Consider the following 17380-nt stretch of genomic DNA (forward strand, 5'->3'; position numbering starts at 1 on the left):
TTTTGACTGTCACTTCCAAATGACATGAATTACAACTCTAAAATGTGAAAACCATGTTGAGATAAATCTGCTTCTGGTCTTAGTTCCAGCAGGAAGTGGTAGGTTGTTCTTTCTTAGGATAGACCTTTTCTTAATACTGTCAGCAGGTATGTAGAACCTATGGTACCAGTTTTTATATAGGACCTTTTATTTTATATTTTTATGATATGGATCAAAGTCAGCAAAGAGACTCCTCTGATCTACTAGCAGTAATGTGTTGGGGGTTTTTTGGGGGTGGGGGTGGCGGAGGGAGGGAGGAGGGGTGAAGGGTGGAGCTCTGTTTTTATCTGAACTATCCCTATCAGTTACTGCCAACTGCAGAGCAAACCTTGCACATGAATCTCTTCTAAGACATTAACAGTGGCCTAGTTGATGTAGCAACCAGTGGATGTGTTGTAAACCTTGGACTCTGCAGCACAGCCAGAGAGAGAATTCCCTCCCACCACAGTTTCTAATATTGGACTCCTGACTTTATCATCATGAACTGAAGCCAGGTTATTCTTCTACAGTTAACTAACATTCAAAGCCCACAATCCATCTCCCTAAAGTAATAGCCTTTAAGTGTAGTATATATACCTATTGGATTGTTCCTGAATTTCATACAGATACACTTGTAGTACAGATACAAACTTCTGCTTTAATTTTTGCATGTCAAAAGGTCAAGAAGATGTTTAATATAGCATGTTCTATTATTAGAAAAAGAGAATATGTGCATCCAATAACATTACATTATAAAGGGAAAGTTTAACACTAGACCCTGGTATCTGGGAAAGTTCAGTAGTTCAGTGAAGGGGTCCTTTTACAAGTGTCGCTCTGGGGTTTTTTGAGAGTTACTGTAACATCACATAGTACAAGCTAATCATATCTATCATTTCAGTTGGTAAGTTCTACATACAGGAATTAGTTCTACTAAGATTTAGCTCTTAATTTTCATGTCCTTTTCAGGCAGTCTTTAAGCACAAGTTTATTTTGTGGGGGACCAGATAACTAGTGCCCTGTTACAACAGTACTCATGTCAAACCATTCACTTTGATGCCAAAACAACATTTATTGTTATCTGAGGCCAGCTGTCTGTCTTCTCGCTGGGGTTCTATTTGTGAATTTTGTACAGCTATAAATGGAAACACTAGCTAACCAGAAATTATCACCAGTGCTGCCTGATAGAGCTCTGTCTCACAACTTGAAACGTACAGTGACATCTAACATGTAGTCAGATTAAATCACTTCTACCCAGCATCTGAGCCTTTTTTTCTGGGACATGGAGTTAGGGAAACATGAAAAGGAAATCCCAGCAAAAGAGACCTTAAAAGAAAAGCTGACGGTAAGACATGTTGTTCAAGTTTACTTTTCAAACATTTTTAACTTAGTGAAGAGGAGATGCAAGCAGCTATTACACCTTAAAAGCTGCAGTGGCATTTCCATGCTTCCTCCCGGCTGTGACCTTGAAGATTAGCACTTCTTTGGTTATGCTGAAATTAATTATGCTGATACATTTCAGTGGAAAGAATGGGATTTTATTAATAGGATTGGTATGCTTACAAAGTGTAAAAACCCTTATATAGTTCAACTCTCAACACCAAGACTATTAGGATTTCTCCACCCCCTGTCCCCACTCAGATTATTTTTAAAGTGTATTTTCATGCCTTTCCAGTTTATTTTATGAAATTTAGTGAAGAATGGGATTATTGGCACATTAGCTGCTATTCACTATGTAGTTGAAGAGGAATAAAACCAAAATAGGTGACTAAATGAAACTGGTAAAAATGCAGTTTTATCTTTGAATAAATAGTACAGGTTTGAAATACAATGCAAAATAGATGTTGCTAAAAGTAAAAGTCATTCTCCTGACATCATGAAATGACTTGTTATTCTTGACTCAGCACACTAATAAACCATCTTTAAAGATGACAATCACTTTTATTAAGACACAAGCAAGCAAGATATCATGATCTTGAGTATCACAGCAATATTATTATTGTGTTAATGGTTTGATTACTTCGCTTTACAATAGGCCAGTCTGTTCTCATATTTTGTAGTAACTTATTTCCCTAGGGGTTCTATTTACATGAGACCCTATATGGAGAGACTCTACATGGAGACTTGATAAGAATGAAGGCATAGAAATTTGGTTATAAATTGTATTTAAAAATGCAGTGTAGCCTAGCTGAGGCAAGATAGATTTGACAGGAAGTGTAGGCAGATTTCAAATGAAATGTTCCCTTGCTTCAACTGCATGTGTTTTTAAGCAAGAAATGTAATGTTTATTTTAAAAGTATTATTTAAAGAAGTTTACAGATCACATTGATGCTCACATTTTATGCCAAATACTGGGAGCTCTGTTAAGCAATTCAAAGTTTTTTTATTCTCATTAATTTAATTTATGGACTCTTCAGGCATTTCCGAATATCTTATTCTGAATCTCATTTATGCTATGATGCATAAGATGTAAGGAAAACACACTGAAGGTTAAAATAATGATATGATTTATAAAAGCTGTTGGGAAAGTTTCAAATAATGTATCTTTTGTAGCTTTGTTTAAGTCCTGTGGGAGAAATATTGTATGATGATGCAATAAAAGATAGTATCCCTCCCAGTTAGTGGAAAGGTTTTTATTATATTTTACAGGTTGTCTATGTCCCACTTTACTCCTCACCACACCAGAAAAATATGGTCAAAAAAGTAATGCATTGAAAGCTATTTTACATTGTGTTCCTTAAGAGGTAGCACACAATCTTTCTGTGGCTTTTTCAGTATTCTAAATTAGTCTTGACTTTTTCAGTAAATTAATGGTGAAGAAAAGAAAAGCCACGAAGAGAAAACAAAATAAGCCAATGAATATGTGGATTGGAAGAAAATTGCATGCTTTGCTTGAAATAGCATTAGACTTATTCTCCAAGTGATATCATGTACTACTGGAAAGGGTTGCAGTTCAGTAAATTATTATTTGTGTCTCACAAGCAATATCTGGAGTCAGCTAGAACCAAACCAAAATATGAAGCAAATCCGCAAAAGTAGGAGGGAGTGTGGGATGGAGGAGGGAGTGTGGGATGGAGCTCAGCATGAAGGACAAAGTACGAGTCTAATAGAAAAGGATTCAAGAAAAGGAGGAAGGGGTGAAGACCCACTTTGCAGTACCTAAATATTGTAGGACAAAATCAGAATCACAATTAGTATTCTACTTGCTGGGTCAATCTACATGAGATGTTTACTGCAGAGCTGCCTAATTAGCTCTGCAGTAAAATGTCACTGTCTATACATATGATGCTATTAGGATTGATTGAACTAATTAACTCCCCCACAAGATAGTACTTGTATTTTTTAAAAACAAGTACTATCCTGCAGCAGAGTTCTTTACTCCACAGCAATGCATATGTAGACACTGAAAGTTCTGGCTCGGAGATGAGGGTGCTTCAGTGTGGGGGCTGTCTTTGCAGGATATTCAGCTGTGGCAGAGCAACCCTGGGCTTGCAGACTGACCTCCTGGGCCCCCAGCTAGGTGGAGTTGCTCCAGCCCAGCTCAACTTGCTGTGGTCCCAGGCACATGTATAAATGCGGTGCCCAGGAGCAATAAATTCCAGTGAGATGCATACCAGAGTTTATTGCTTCACCTTAATAGCACCTGTAGACACCCTGCTGTTACTTACTTCTGGGCTTCAGAGGCCCTGGATGTCTTTCACCTTATTCACATTAGCTCAAATTCAACTTCACCTTTAGACAGACTAGAAGCACTTAGGGGGAAAGTCTGAGCTACCTATGGGCCACTTCTAGATTTGAGCCCATGACCCCTTCTCCTCCTGAAAGGTGTCTAACTCCATTGCAAAAAAGAGAGCTTACACCTTTTAGCCTCATTGCCTAGTGTATAGGGGGCACTTGGTTCTAGTCATCCTCAGCCAGAGGACATTTGAAGCTACTGCTCAACTTACTTTCCTAAAGGAGAGTTCAATTTGGGCCATTGTTCTCTGGTCAGTGGCAGCAGGATCAGAGGTCTTTTGCCTTACCACCCCCCCATTGACTCCAGCTTTCATGAGGCTGCAGATCCTAGGAAACAATATCTTTCAGACAACAACAGCAAGTACAAAAGCTCTATGCTCTGAGGAGCCAACGAACCAGTTCAAAGGGGCATAGGAAGAACTCCTACTGCAAAGCAGAAGGGAATGAAGTTTCTTTTGGAGGGTACACAAAGGTTTCTTAAAACAACAGAGTATCAGACTAACAGCAAATACCCTTGTTTCCATGTTCCCACATTCTTAGCCAATCTCCACAGTCACCAACATACTTGAGATGTCCCAGTGGGACCCTAGTTATTTTGGTGATATGTGGCTATACATGCTCAGTACAGGCAGTCCTCGACTTACAACGTTTCAAGTTACAATGTTTTTGCACTTAACAACATTTATAAATTGACACCGATGTCAGTTTTGACTTTACAAGGCTTGATCCAATGTGATGCCATGCCAGCAAACAAGTTCACTGTGTTGTCCATCTCCCTGAAGAACATCTGTGCAAACCTCCTTGGACACTTTCTTTAAGCAGACAAGACTCCAGAAAAACCTGCAGCGAAGATTTCTGAGAAGACTCCAACCAAGAGCCCTTCAAAAAGTCCAGCAAAGTCACCTCAAAGAAGTCCTTCCAAATCAATATGATTGCTATTTACAATATAAATATATTAATGTAGTTATATTACTCATCTATAATTGATTGAGTACAAAATTCTGGGGTATTTTTTGTGAAAATAGGGTATTGGGCCTTGGTTCAGGAACAACCCCCCATTTATAACATTGTTTCTTGTGAGAAAATTGGTTCCGAGTTACAACTTTTTGACTCAAGACACGTTTTTCAGGAACCAATTGTGTCGTAAGTCTGAGGACTGCCTGTAATTGTTTCAGGAAACTGCATGATTCTTCACTCCCATCTGGAAGATCTCCACAAGTCTCTCAGATATGAGTAGAAGTTTATATAATTATTATAATGATAGATAATTATAAGCTCTACTATCCAAGGATCTTAAACTGTGTGCTTGCTTCTGTGAAAAGTCCCTTTGTCTAGCTGTTCAAGGCTATCTCAATATCAGTAGCAGAACAGATTTACTGTGCTGCCTATCCGCTACACCCACAGCTAATCGTAAGGCTGTGCCTCCTGCTAGATGGCAAGGACCCCTGATAGAAGAACTAATTCTTCAAAAGAAGTTGAAGGTTGGGGAACACGGGGTACGTTCTGACTCAAAGAAAATGAAAATGCTTTGGAATCAGCAGGAGTTGTAGCTGCCCGTTAACTTCTCCCACTAAAAAATATGCTCTGTTGTTTGCAGCTCGTGTTTGTATCATTTGTAGATCCAGAGTAGGTATACTGTGGTGTGGTTAGGTCACCTTCCAACTGTGTAGTGCATGTTACAGTGAGATCTCTGCTGCTGAGACTCTGGTCTCAGCTGCCAATCTCTGCTGTGATCACTTCCCTCTCGTCAGTGAGGTGCCCTTCACCCAATTAGATTTGCTTCTGTCTATCGTCATTCCCAGGACTCTGCTTATGCTACTCAATAAAGAATGAGATCAAGGTCACACAAAAATATGGTTGTGTTGCAACCCGCCCTCCAACAGCATGTCCTTTTCCCTTTTGGCAGATCCAAAATGATTTCAGTTAGAATGTTGTATGAGAGAGATGATGTAGCATGCATGGGGGGGTGGCGGGGGGGGGGGGAATCATGCTATGGATGCCACATAGGAGAAATTAATTTCTATATTAAATCAATTAACTGCTCAAAAAGTTCTTTTAGCATTTATCCAATAAAATGCACTTAAACCTTGAACTAGAGACTTCCTGTAGGTTACATAGGTTCCTGTAATTATTATGTTACTTATTTCAACATCGGCTAATCCTACAGTCGTTTTATGAGGAGTCTCATTCATTAAACTTCTTAGTTTAGTTTAATAGATTATGAAAGTTTGATCTAATAATCTTGGCACTAAGTTACTGTTGTATAATTGCATGAGATAATAAGGGAAATTGTGATACAGAAAAAATTGTAACATTTTTTGGGATTCTTTTGCTACTTTTGAATCTACTGGACAGAGTCCAAGGTCAGATACCCCTTTATTCCTTTGTGGTTTTGTGAGCACATTATAAAATGCACAGTTGAAGTTAGTGTCAATTTGAGTGTGAGTGCGTGTGTGTGTGTGCATGCATGTAGAAAGTTGACAGCACCAGTAAAGAACCATGATTTGGAAGACTGGAGCCAATTATATGAAATGTTAAATTTAAAGGAGTTTGAATCTTTCTAGTTTATCAGCATCCATCTTTGTCCCTTGGCTTCTATCATCTAATATTTTGATAGAGAAGACTTGGTCTCAGTATTGTATATCAGATTCTAAATAAGTATATCTAGTGTATACCACCTGCAGGTGTGTGTGTGTGTGTGAGAGAGAGAGAGAGAGAGAGAGAAAGAGACCCTTTCGAGTTTATCTAATAGGTCAGTTTTGTAGTCAGGTCTAAAGTTGCTCAGATTTCAGCTTAAGATGGGGGCAGACAATTGTTTGGGCTGGAGGGTCACTTAAAGAGTTTTGGTGAGCTGTTGAGGGCCAGGGAGGGGGGCAGGGAGATGCCACTTGATCTTATCCAGCCCACCAGGCACTGCTGGGAGCCTGAGGAGAGAGGGCTGCACCAGGAAAGTTGAGGGCAGCTGCCTCAGGCAGCAGCTCGTTGCGACTGGTGGGAGGGCGGATGGGGTAGCTAATCATCGTGTTGCATTGCACCCATCCCATGTGGGCCTGGCTGCTGGCAGCTGTAGTGCCAGGACCACCCAGCTGCAGTGCCAACAGGAAGCTGAGTTGGGCGAGGGGAGGAGAGGGGCGGTGTGGAGGAGCCTGTGTGCTGCACAGCCTGGACCAGCCCTGGCTGAGGCAGAGCAGATTGGTGTGGGGCACAACACTCCCTTTAGCTCCCTGCTGGCCAGGTAGAAACACTTGGCAACCCAGGTATTGTCTGCGGGGTCCATATTTTACCCACTTCTGGATTAACCTGTCCTTTGTTTGGGGAACCTGTATCATAGTTACTGCTCTCTCTCATTTGAAGATGCTTTATCTACATACAGCTCCACGTGCTGCATGGGATTTCCTAAGTTGTTTTGTTCTTAGAAAATATAACTGCCTCGATAGTCATAGATTGTCAGTGCAGTAACTGGGGCATTATTTCTTGATGGCTTGAAGAGCAGACCAAGGTCTGAAATTAGAAACGGGAATAGATCAAGAGCGTAGGAATGTATGAGTACAAAAATGTTATGCTCAAGATTGTCAGTCCTACTGAAGAGGTGGGCTAATGTATACGCTAAAGCTTCTGTATTGTTAACCCCTGGAGACCCAAGGGTGGTAAGATATAGTAATAGTGCCTGGAGGTATAGAAACAGAAATCTCTATCCAGGAGGAAGGGGTGAATTTTTCAGCAAGTTGCAAAGTGGAATAACGTTTTCAGCATCACAGACACTGTCTGTCTGTCAACATTTAGTAATAAATCAAACTGCACCAAAGTTTTGCACCGTCTTGACAAGTAAGGGTAACAGACAGGATCTTTGTTAGACCTTAAAGTCTTTTCCTGTATCTAATCACTATTACTTCCTTCTTCTCTTAACCGAGTTTAAGACAGATGCTAATTACATTCAGGCATTGTCGAAATCCTTAAAGTGGATTTCAATCCTTAAGGTGTTGCTTCTGTGGAAAAGAGAGACCCAGATAGGTGTCAATAGCACATTGTGGGCAGCAGATTCTTTGAAGTATCTACTAATTGGTCTCATATAGAAGCTGAAGAGGGAGAATATTTGGGTGTTATTAAAGAAGCCTTGTAAGAACTAGTGCTAGTTGTGAATTAGGATGAAGAGAGACTGGAGCATTATGCAGCAAAGCATACTCCAGGGGTGTGAGCATTTCTCCAGGGAGTAAACCTTTTGTGCCTGGATCCTACAGATGGTCACACCCATTGCCCTGCTTCAAATACCTGTGAAGTAAGAGAGATAATGTGCTGTCTCTTATGAAGTGAAGGCACCACTTGTAGGCCTGTAAATGTATCAGGATTTATTCAAGTTAATTGCCAGTCAGCCCAGGCACAAGTCTGTCTGGCTGTCTGGTCTCCCTGGCCATCTACTGGCGAAAGAGTAGCAGTGCAGCTTAGAAAGGCTATGCCTACAAAGGGCTCCACTGCTCCTTTTAGTCACAGGTTTTGATTGATCAATCGGGACTGCTTCATGTCAGACATCTGTTTACAGCATAGGAAGTCAGGATTAGGATCACAATGTGATCCATTATAAAGAATAATGTAGAGAATTTAACAGTGAAATATAACATGTCTTACATACATATAAGACATGTAGAATTTAACAGGAAGATACAGCTTGTGTACCAGCCAGAAGCTGGATTGTGAAGCATCCAGAATGCTGGGAAATGCCACGTTTCCAATGATTTTTTCTTGAGGAACATGAGGTTATAAATAAGGCAATATTTGTGGAGTTTTCTGTATCATGTGCTGACATTTTTGAGGAGTATAGGTTTCAAGAAAGAGGAATTTTTTTTTTCTGTTTCTCATCCCTAATGCTTCTTTAACCCAAGGTAATGAAACTGCCCTGTAATAAAGATCAAGTCCTCAAAATAGCTCTTGTATAAACAAATCTCCCTGCTCAGTGTTACAGCAATAATTGTTTTAAGTCTGTCACTAATACACTTTGAAATAAAGTTTTGGGCAATGGAATTTTTTGACAGGTAATGAGAGAAGGGAGATGATTAATGTAAAAGGAAGGTGCTGGTGGACTGTAGGAAAGCTGTGATTTCAATATAACATTTATTACATCTAGTAAATGAAGCAAAAATATTTCCATATTCTATTTACAGAGACTGTCACATACCTGAGTTACTTTGCCTGAGTTGCAAGCTACTTTGCCAATATTAACCTGATGGATGGATGGGTAACTCAGGATCAAAACTTTCAAAGGTTATAGTTCTAAATTAATTTTGAAATGTTACAAGAATACCTATATCTATATCTGTATATTGCAGATCTTAATGATTAAGCCAAAGTGATTTTTAGATAGTAACCTTCTGAAACACACATGCTCTGTTTTGGGTTGTCTTAGTTTAGAAAAAAAAACAATGACCCTTTTATACAAGACTGTGTGAAAGCATTTGAGTGCATGATCTTCTCTGTAGCCTCTGATACAATGATGGTGCTATTTGAGTGACATGTAGTTGTCAAGCTTCATGTAGCAACTTGAAATGATATTTTTCAAGTTCCCAGATGGGAATAAGTGAACTTTATTTAGGAAGTGCTATCAGCAAGCTCACTCCTCAAAAATCTGCTGGATATCTTCTTTTACATTCTCTACACATTTCTATACCGCATTGATCATGGTATTTGAGAGACTTCCAGTCATGCATTAACATTATACCATATGGTGTTGTTTTCTCATCCTATTCTCAGGGGGGAGATGCATGAGCAGTGGTCTGTCTTGATATGGATTTTTTTTCAAATATTCATGTAGCTGTGTATTTATGCTAAGAAAGGAGAGCTGAAAGAAATGTGCTTTGCACTTGAAACAGAAGGTGATGAGTTTTGTAATGGTTCTTAGCTCTTGGAAGAGTTCATTCCAAGGTTTCAGACTGGTCCCCGAGGACGTCCTGTGTCCTGAACAGACACTGGATAGCTTTACTGGGTGCATCTACACAGAGAAGCTTACTGTGCATTAGTCTAATAACAGTGTAGCAGTTCTTAACCATGCTAATAGCCTACTGCACACGGGTATTAGGCTAATGCACAATGAAAGTCACTAAAAAAATCATGCACTGACACTACTGTGCAGTAACTAAATTAAATGTGCAGTACCTAAGGTACATTAATGAACTTGTAGACGTGCTCACTAGTGGTGTGTGAAATGGGTCCTATTCCATTTGAATTCGGATTCAGCCCAAATCAGGGACTGTGATTCAATTAGTTGATTCAGATCACTGTCCCCTGTTTGATTTGGCCAAATTAAAATCTGAAGATTTGATGCTGATTCGGAGAATCAGCAATTAGGACATAGACACAGCTTTAAATGTTTTTTCTACATACCCCAAGGTACCAGGTGTGACTCGTGAATGCTGTGATGCCGGGGCAGATGGAACATCACTCAGAAGCGTGGGAGGGTCCCCAGTGCGCTCAGCAGCAGACCTGGAAGTGGACCAGAAGCACTTCCGGTCCACTTCCAGGTCCGCCAGTGAGCGTGTTGGGGGGGCAATGTAGCAGCCTCTGGCTCAGGAACTGGTGCCTCCTGGGTCTGGGCGGGGACCACCAAATTGGGTCGAATCTCCGCTGAATCGAATCAGCGACTGAAGCTTCGCACAGCCCTCGTGCTCACTGTTACTATACAGGCATACCTCGTTTTATTGCACTTTGCTTTATTGCGCTTCGCAAATATTGCGTTTTTTACAAATTGAAGGTTTGTGGCAACCCTGCGTCGAGCAAGTCTATCAGCGCCATTTTTCCATCGGCGCCATTTTTCCAACAGCATTTGCTCACTTTGTGTCTCTGTGTCACATTTTGGTAATTCTCGCAATATTTCAAACTTTTTCATTATTATTATATTTGTTATGGTGATCTGTGATCTTTGAGAGGATTGACTCCAATTTTGAAAGAAGTTCTACTGTGGGTAAAATGCTATCAAACAGCATCGTATGCTACAGAGAAATCTTTCGTGAAAGAAAGAGTCAATCGATGCGGCAAACTTCATTGTTGTCTTATTTTAAAAAATTGCCAGCCCCGCCAGCCTTCAGCAACCACCATCCTGATCAGTCAGCAGCCATCAACATCGAGGCAAGACCCTCCACCAGCAAAAAGATTACGACTCGCTGAAGGCTCAGATGATGGTTAGCACTTTTTAGCAATAAAGTATTTTTTAATTAAGGTATGTACATTTTTTTTTAGACATAATGCTATTGCACACTTAATAGACTACAGTATAGTGTAAACATAACTTTTATATGCACTGGGAAACCAAAAAATTCGTGTGACTCGCTTTATTGCGATATTCGCTTTATTGCGGTGGTCTGGAATCGAACCCGCAATATCTCTGAGGTATGCCTGTAGTTAGTTCCAGTATCAGAGGAGTGGAATGTGAGCCCATGCTGTGCCTTTTAAGATATGCACCGAGATTTTGAACTTCATTGAATATTTTATGGGAAGCCAATGCAAAGAACAGAGCACAAGCACAATTGATTTATTTTTGTCAAAGTTGTTTCAACCAGTTCTATTGTGAAGTCCAAGATCCATTGCTCTGGAGGTCTCTGCCAACACTAGCTGAGCAGAGTATTCTGGGTATGGCAGGAAACAGGTACAGCATGCTTTCTGCCTAACCAGTTGGAGCCTGACTGCTGAGGTAAGTAATCTTGTATGAACTATTCCCTCCCTGGGTCTCCCAACTCATTAATCTTCACCAATCCAAATGGAGAGCAGGACAAAAGCTGGTACATTTATGATCCCATATTGTCATAGCTGAGCTTTGAAATCATCACTGCGCTATAATGCTGAACCTAGATTTGTTCATCAGACTTCAGCAGGTTTTGCTTCAAGGGATTTCAATTCCCACCAGAAATGTTTCTCCTTATTTTTAATTTTTTATTGCATCTTAACACAGTACACATGGTACATACCAAACTATGTGCTTGTAATATTTAGTGCCTGTTACAAGACATTATCTGAGCTGTTTTGGTACCCTAGGAGTGTGGAGGGGGGAAAAGGAGGGTGTATGGGGGGGTGTAGCGGGGGGGGGGTTGAGATTCAAAGACCTGGGTGCCGTTGTAGTGATATAGGAGCACTGCACATGGGCTCTAGCAGCCAACCCGGCAGGGGCTCAGGGCTGCTGTTTCCATGAGCTGCTGTTTCCACATCGCAGCTTCAGCAAACCCCAGAGCCATAAGTCCCTGGGGGCCATCGTTCCAGCTCCCCCCTAAATCAGTGCCTGGAGTGGATGCCCCCTGACACAGCTCGTGTTATGTTACTGCTAACATCTTAATTATTTTTTCATAAGATCTCCTATATTTTTTAATTATAATGCCTTCCCTTGAATGGAATGGCTGTAATGGAAAACTTTCAATAGTAAATACATTATCATGTTACTCAGGAGTGAGATATGATTGTTGCAGCATTTCCATAGTGTAGACTGTGGCAAGCAGTGCAGACTCCTAGCCCTTTCCTGGAAAACATCTTTCCTTTTTTTCAACTGCATTCATCCCTAGTTAGTAGACTTCAAAATGGATTAATGTAACATAGGTTGAACTCATGTAAATCCACTCTTGAAGATTTTACTGAAGCAAAAAAAAAAGCTGACTATCTGAATTTAGATGAAAAATTAATTCTGTTCAACTGCTTTAGAGTCATTTGGAATTTTGACAGATATAAGCTTTTTGTATCCTGAATTGAGCATAACAAAATATATTTGTACTGGAGAACTGACGGACTTTACAGAAATTTGAAATGCCAATTTCATATTTCTTTCTCTGAGACACACATTAAATCATCAGTATTCTTTCTTGGCTGTTAGTGTTTGTGCTTTGACCATGAAAGAACATTGGGATATCAAATATACCAACCCCCGCCCCCCTCCAAAAAAAACTCCAAAAAACTCAGGGAGTTTGAGATGATAGTTTTTTAAATCATGTGAAATAAAGCAACTGGATTCACTTCAAGTACTTACAATTGGCGATTCTGCAAAGAGACATCAAAACTTGCTTTCCTGCTGAATAGATTGAAAATTGTAATCGTGAGAGGTTGCATACATTTGAAAAAATTTATGGACGGCACATTTATTTGTATTTTACTATTTCTCATAAGATTTAGGGGGTTGCCTATGATAAAGCTTTTCTCTGTAATGTTTTTACATTTTCTATATGAAGTAATAACAAACGGCACCTATACACATGTATTGAGGCTGCTCCGATGCACTATAATTACAGTGCATTGGTGCATACTTGATTAATCAAGTCTGCTGGAGTATGGTAATAACCACACTCCAGCAGACTCCAGCATGCACTGAAAAATGGTGGCAGGGCAATTTAACTAAAGCCCATTCTATGAGCTTCAGTTAAAGCACCACCGCTGCCATTTTCAGTATGGGGATGCTGATAGATGTGACGCTCTGTGCGCTTTAACTAAATATCTAATTAAAGTGCTGGCCCACTTCCTTCAGCTCCCAGAGCACATATATAAACACCCAAAATAACTTAATATCTTTCTCAGTAAATGCACTTTGAAATAAACACAAAAGTCAAACATTGTTGAGTTAGGTGAAAATCACACAAGTGACAAACTCACAAATGGTGATTCAGAACAGATACAGTGAACCAAACTGTTCTATTTATTCCCAAATAACAGAAGTAGCTGATTTTAGAAAGGAGTGCACATAGTGCAGCTAGCAAGGGACATGAAGGGTAACAACACGGGTTTCTACAAGTATGTCACCAACAAGAGCAAGATCAGGGAAAGTGTGGGTCCCTTACTGAATGGGGAGGCAACGTAGTGACAGATGATGAGGAAAAGGATGATGTACTCAATGCCTTTTTCACCTCAGTGTTCATAGGCAAGGTCAGTTCCCAGAATACTGCACCTGGCAGCACAGTTTGGGGAGGAGGTGAGCAGCCAACAGTGGTGACAGAACAGGTTATGGACTATTTTGAAAAGTTGGAGGTTCACAGGTCTATGGGGCTGGACATCATGCACCTGAGGGTGCTGAAGGAGTTGGCCCATGTTACTGGAGAGCTTCTAGCCATTATTATTGAAAACTTTTGGCAGTCAGGAGAGGTCCCAGGTGATTGGAAAAGGGCAAATCTAGTACACATCTTTATGAAAGGGAAGAAGGAGGATCTAGGGAACTACAGACCAGTCAATCCCTGGAAAAATCATGGAGTAGATCCTCCAGGAATCCATGTCTAAGCATTTGGAGAAGGAGGTGATTCGGAATAGTCAGCATGGATTCACCAAGGGAAAGTCATGCCTGACCAAGCTGGTTTCCTTCTATGATGAGAAGACTGACTGTGTGGATGTAGGGGAACAGTGGATAAAATATACCTTGACTTTAGCAAGGCTTTTGACAATCTCCCACAACATTCTTGCAAGCAGGCCAAGGAAGTATGGATTAGATGAATAGACTGTAAGGTAGATAGAAAACTGGCGGGAACATCGTGCTTTAAAAGGGACTAGTAATCAATGTCTCAATGTCTAGTTGGCAACAAGTATCAACAGAAGTGCTCCAGGGATCAGTCCTTGAGCTGGTTTTGTTCAATATCTTCACGAATGACCTGGAAGATGGGGTAGCATGCACCCTCAGCAGGTTTGTAGATGACACCAAGCTGTGGGGAGTAGTAAAAGTACTGGAGGGTAGGGCTAGGATTCAGAGAGACCTAGAGAAATTGGAGGATTAGACCAAAAGAAATCTCATGTAGTTCAATAAAGAGAAGTGCAAAGTACTGGACATAGGGTGGAACAATCCCAAATACTGGTATAGGCTAGGGACTGACTTGCTAAGCAGCAGCTCTGCAGAAAAGGAGCTGGGGGTTACAGTGGACGATAAACTTAATATGAGCCCTTGTTGTGAAAAAGGCTAATGGCATACTGGCCTGCATTAGTAGGAGTGTTGTCAGCCAACTGAAGGAAGTGATTCTTTCCCTCTATTCTGCACTTTTGAGGTCACATCTGGATTACTGTTTCCAGGTTTGGGCCCCCACTACAGAAAAGATGAAGACAAATTGGAGAGAGTCTATATCACTGAGTTGCTGCTGACCTCCAAGGGTAGGCTATGAATGTCTCAGTGACCAGGCAGGTCCAAACCTTGACAAGGTGGTGCCGGGATATTCCCTCCTTTGGGTGAGGCTGTTCTAGTCCTCACTTGGTTTTACCTACTATGACTTAGATGGAAAAATTACAGGAGGTGGTGTTCAGCCTGGGAATAGTTCTAAACTGTGGAGGGAAAAGGAGCAGAGACTGTAGAAAAAACCCCAGTTTTTCTTTTCTTTTTTTTTTTTAATTTTAAAATGCATTCCCTCCCCTTCCCCAACCATTTCTGACTTTTCTCTCCCTCTCTACTCCCTATAGATAAGTATAAGTGAGCTCCAACTTAGCTTTAAACATTTTTATTTTGGTAGCAAATTTTTGGTTTTGGATATCCATTGTTTTATAATTATTAGGTCTGTATTAATTTTACTGTTGTATATTGTATTAGTATCATTTTTGTATTGATTTTTATTGTTTCATATGGATATTGTATGGTTTAGTCCTGTGTTTGTAAGTGAACCAAAGTCATGTCAAGTTTCCATTTTATATGTCAAGTGGCCATCTTCTGTCCTCTGCCTGGGCATCCCATGTTGCAACAATATGATTCATTGTACCCCTCCCATGGACACTGGTTCCCCGATGAATGAGAATGATTGGGCATGATTGAAATACAATGGTAGCAGGCCTCTACTGAATGGCCTGTAAGGACTGGGCCATCACCTCGCATTGATTCATCCAGGAACTACGGACCTCACCCAGGAAAAGAGACAAGACCAGCATTTGAAAAACAAAAGATCCTGCAGAACCAGCAACTCTATCATTGTACCCCACCATTACAGACACCCGAAACTGAACATACCTGCATAGAGCACACATGCTCAGTACGCCAGGGGCTGACCCTTGCCTGGGCATGCCTTCTGTCACTAGGGTCACACATGGTCTGCCCCTATAAAGACGGGCAGTGAAGACAGACTCAGTGGGAATGCCGTTTCCATCCAGATCAGACCAGCTTCACATCACCTATCCATCCCAGAGGCCCTGTTGGTGACCCCCTCTGGACTACGCCGAGATGAAGTAGATGCTGACTGGCCATCAAGGATCAACTTCCAGCCTGGGATAGGTAGTTATTACCTGCACACCTCCTCCTACAATTTGGACTCTCTCTCTCTCTCTCTCTTTCTCCTCCTGGACTTCAGCCCCTGCACCGAGCCTCTTTAACCCCTGCTGCCATTGTGTGTGCGTGCGTGCGTGTGTGTGTGCGTGTGGGTGCAAGGGAACCAATTTGGCATTGTGTCACCATCTCCCCTGTTCAATAAAACCACTGTCACTTGCAACCCCAAGTTGGGTCATGTTTTACTGAATACCAGTCCCTTCCCTATCTTATATTTCAGCCTCATTCTTTCTCTCTCTCAGCTCCAGTTCCCACCCTCTCTGCTAGTTTCCCGATCTCCTCCCAATTCCATCTCCCCTTTTCTGCCACCTTTCAGCCTCTCCTTGCTTTCCTGCTATCCCTGCTGCCTGCTGCTTTTCATGTGATTTTCTGCTGCCCGTCTCTCTGTTTTCAGGTGTCCCCCCTGCACCTTCTGTAATCTCCGCCCCCTGCCCTGCAGCTTCCCAGCTCCTCTTAGCCCTTTTCTCCCAGCACCTGGAGGGTGTCACCATCTGGGTGAATCTTGGACACACCACAGGTAAGGAAGGGGGTAAAAGTGGGACATTTCTCCCCTCTTCCATGTTGGCTCTGACACAGTCTACTAGACGGCAATGAAAATGGTTAGGGTGCTGGGTCACACGACTTATGAAGAGAGGCTGAGGGAACTGGGGTTATTTAGTCTGGAGAAAAGAAGACTGAGGTGGGATTTAATTGCAGCCTTCAACTACCTGAAGGGTTGTTCCAAAGAGTATGGAGCTAGACTTTTCTTAGTGGTGGCAGGAGCAATGGTCTCAAGTCGCAGCCAGGGAAGTTTACATTAGATATTAGAAAAAACTTTCTCACTAGGAGTCTAGTAAAGCACTTGAACAGGTTACCCATAGAAGTTGAATGGATCCTTGGATTATATAGTTGGGGATGGTCCTGCTTTGAGCAAGGGGTTGGACTAGATGATCTCCTGGTGTCCTTCCAGCCCTAATTTTCTATGATTCTATATACAGAATTCCAACAATAAAGAATGGGTTTTGTCTTTCAATCAGACAAACCTTTCATGTAATAGGTGTTTGGGTCCAGTAATTACCAAATGTAATTCAGTGAGACAGTGTTTGATCTCAGTTACGCAAATGTAAACCTAGATTGTTTTTATGGAAATTACTCTGCATTTTCACATGCCTAACTAAGTTCAAAACCCTGTCCAATATATTTGAGATGATACAAAATGTCATAAAAGCTACTGATATAACTGATACTGTGAAAGGAATGGACAATCTTAATGTAATTTCTAATAAAGTCTTTGGGCTTGATTTGCCAGACTGGAGAGGGCTTTCTGTGGACAGACAAATCTACCTATGGAAAAACTGTGGTGGTAAATTGCACAATTGCTACTCCATGGCAAGTCCTCAGATTGGCCGTTACAGC

General features: G+C 41.2%; 1 protein-coding gene across 13 annotated transcripts in view; it reads left to right on the forward strand.

The window, feature by feature from the left end:
• The first annotated feature begins 1200 nt into the window (after nucleotides 1-1200).
• The window catches only part of MLIP (muscular LMNA interacting protein), a 213087-nt gene continuing 196907 nt past the window's right edge, over nucleotides 1201-17380 (forward strand). For 4 of the 13 annotated variants that reach the window (XM_090033980.1, XM_090033990.1, XM_090033899.1 and 1 more), the window contains exon 1: nucleotides 1203-1360. In XM_090033980.1, coding sequence (XP_089890106.1) covers nucleotides 1298-1360 — 63 coding nt within the window. In that variant the 5' untranslated portion in view covers nucleotides 1203-1297. Of the gene's footprint in view, nucleotides 1361-10807; nucleotides 10955-17380 lie in introns of all 13 variants that reach the window. The other 9 variants (XM_090033935.1, XM_090033944.1, XM_090033925.1 and 6 more) reach the window with 4 other exon arrangements.

Source organism: Crocodylus siamensis, chromosome 1 (assembly GCF_052110815.1).
Source record: "Crocodylus siamensis isolate JL-2025a chromosome 1, ASM5211081v1, whole genome shotgun sequence".
Lineage (NCBI taxonomy): Eukaryota > Metazoa > Chordata > Crocodylia > Crocodylidae > Crocodylus > Crocodylus siamensis.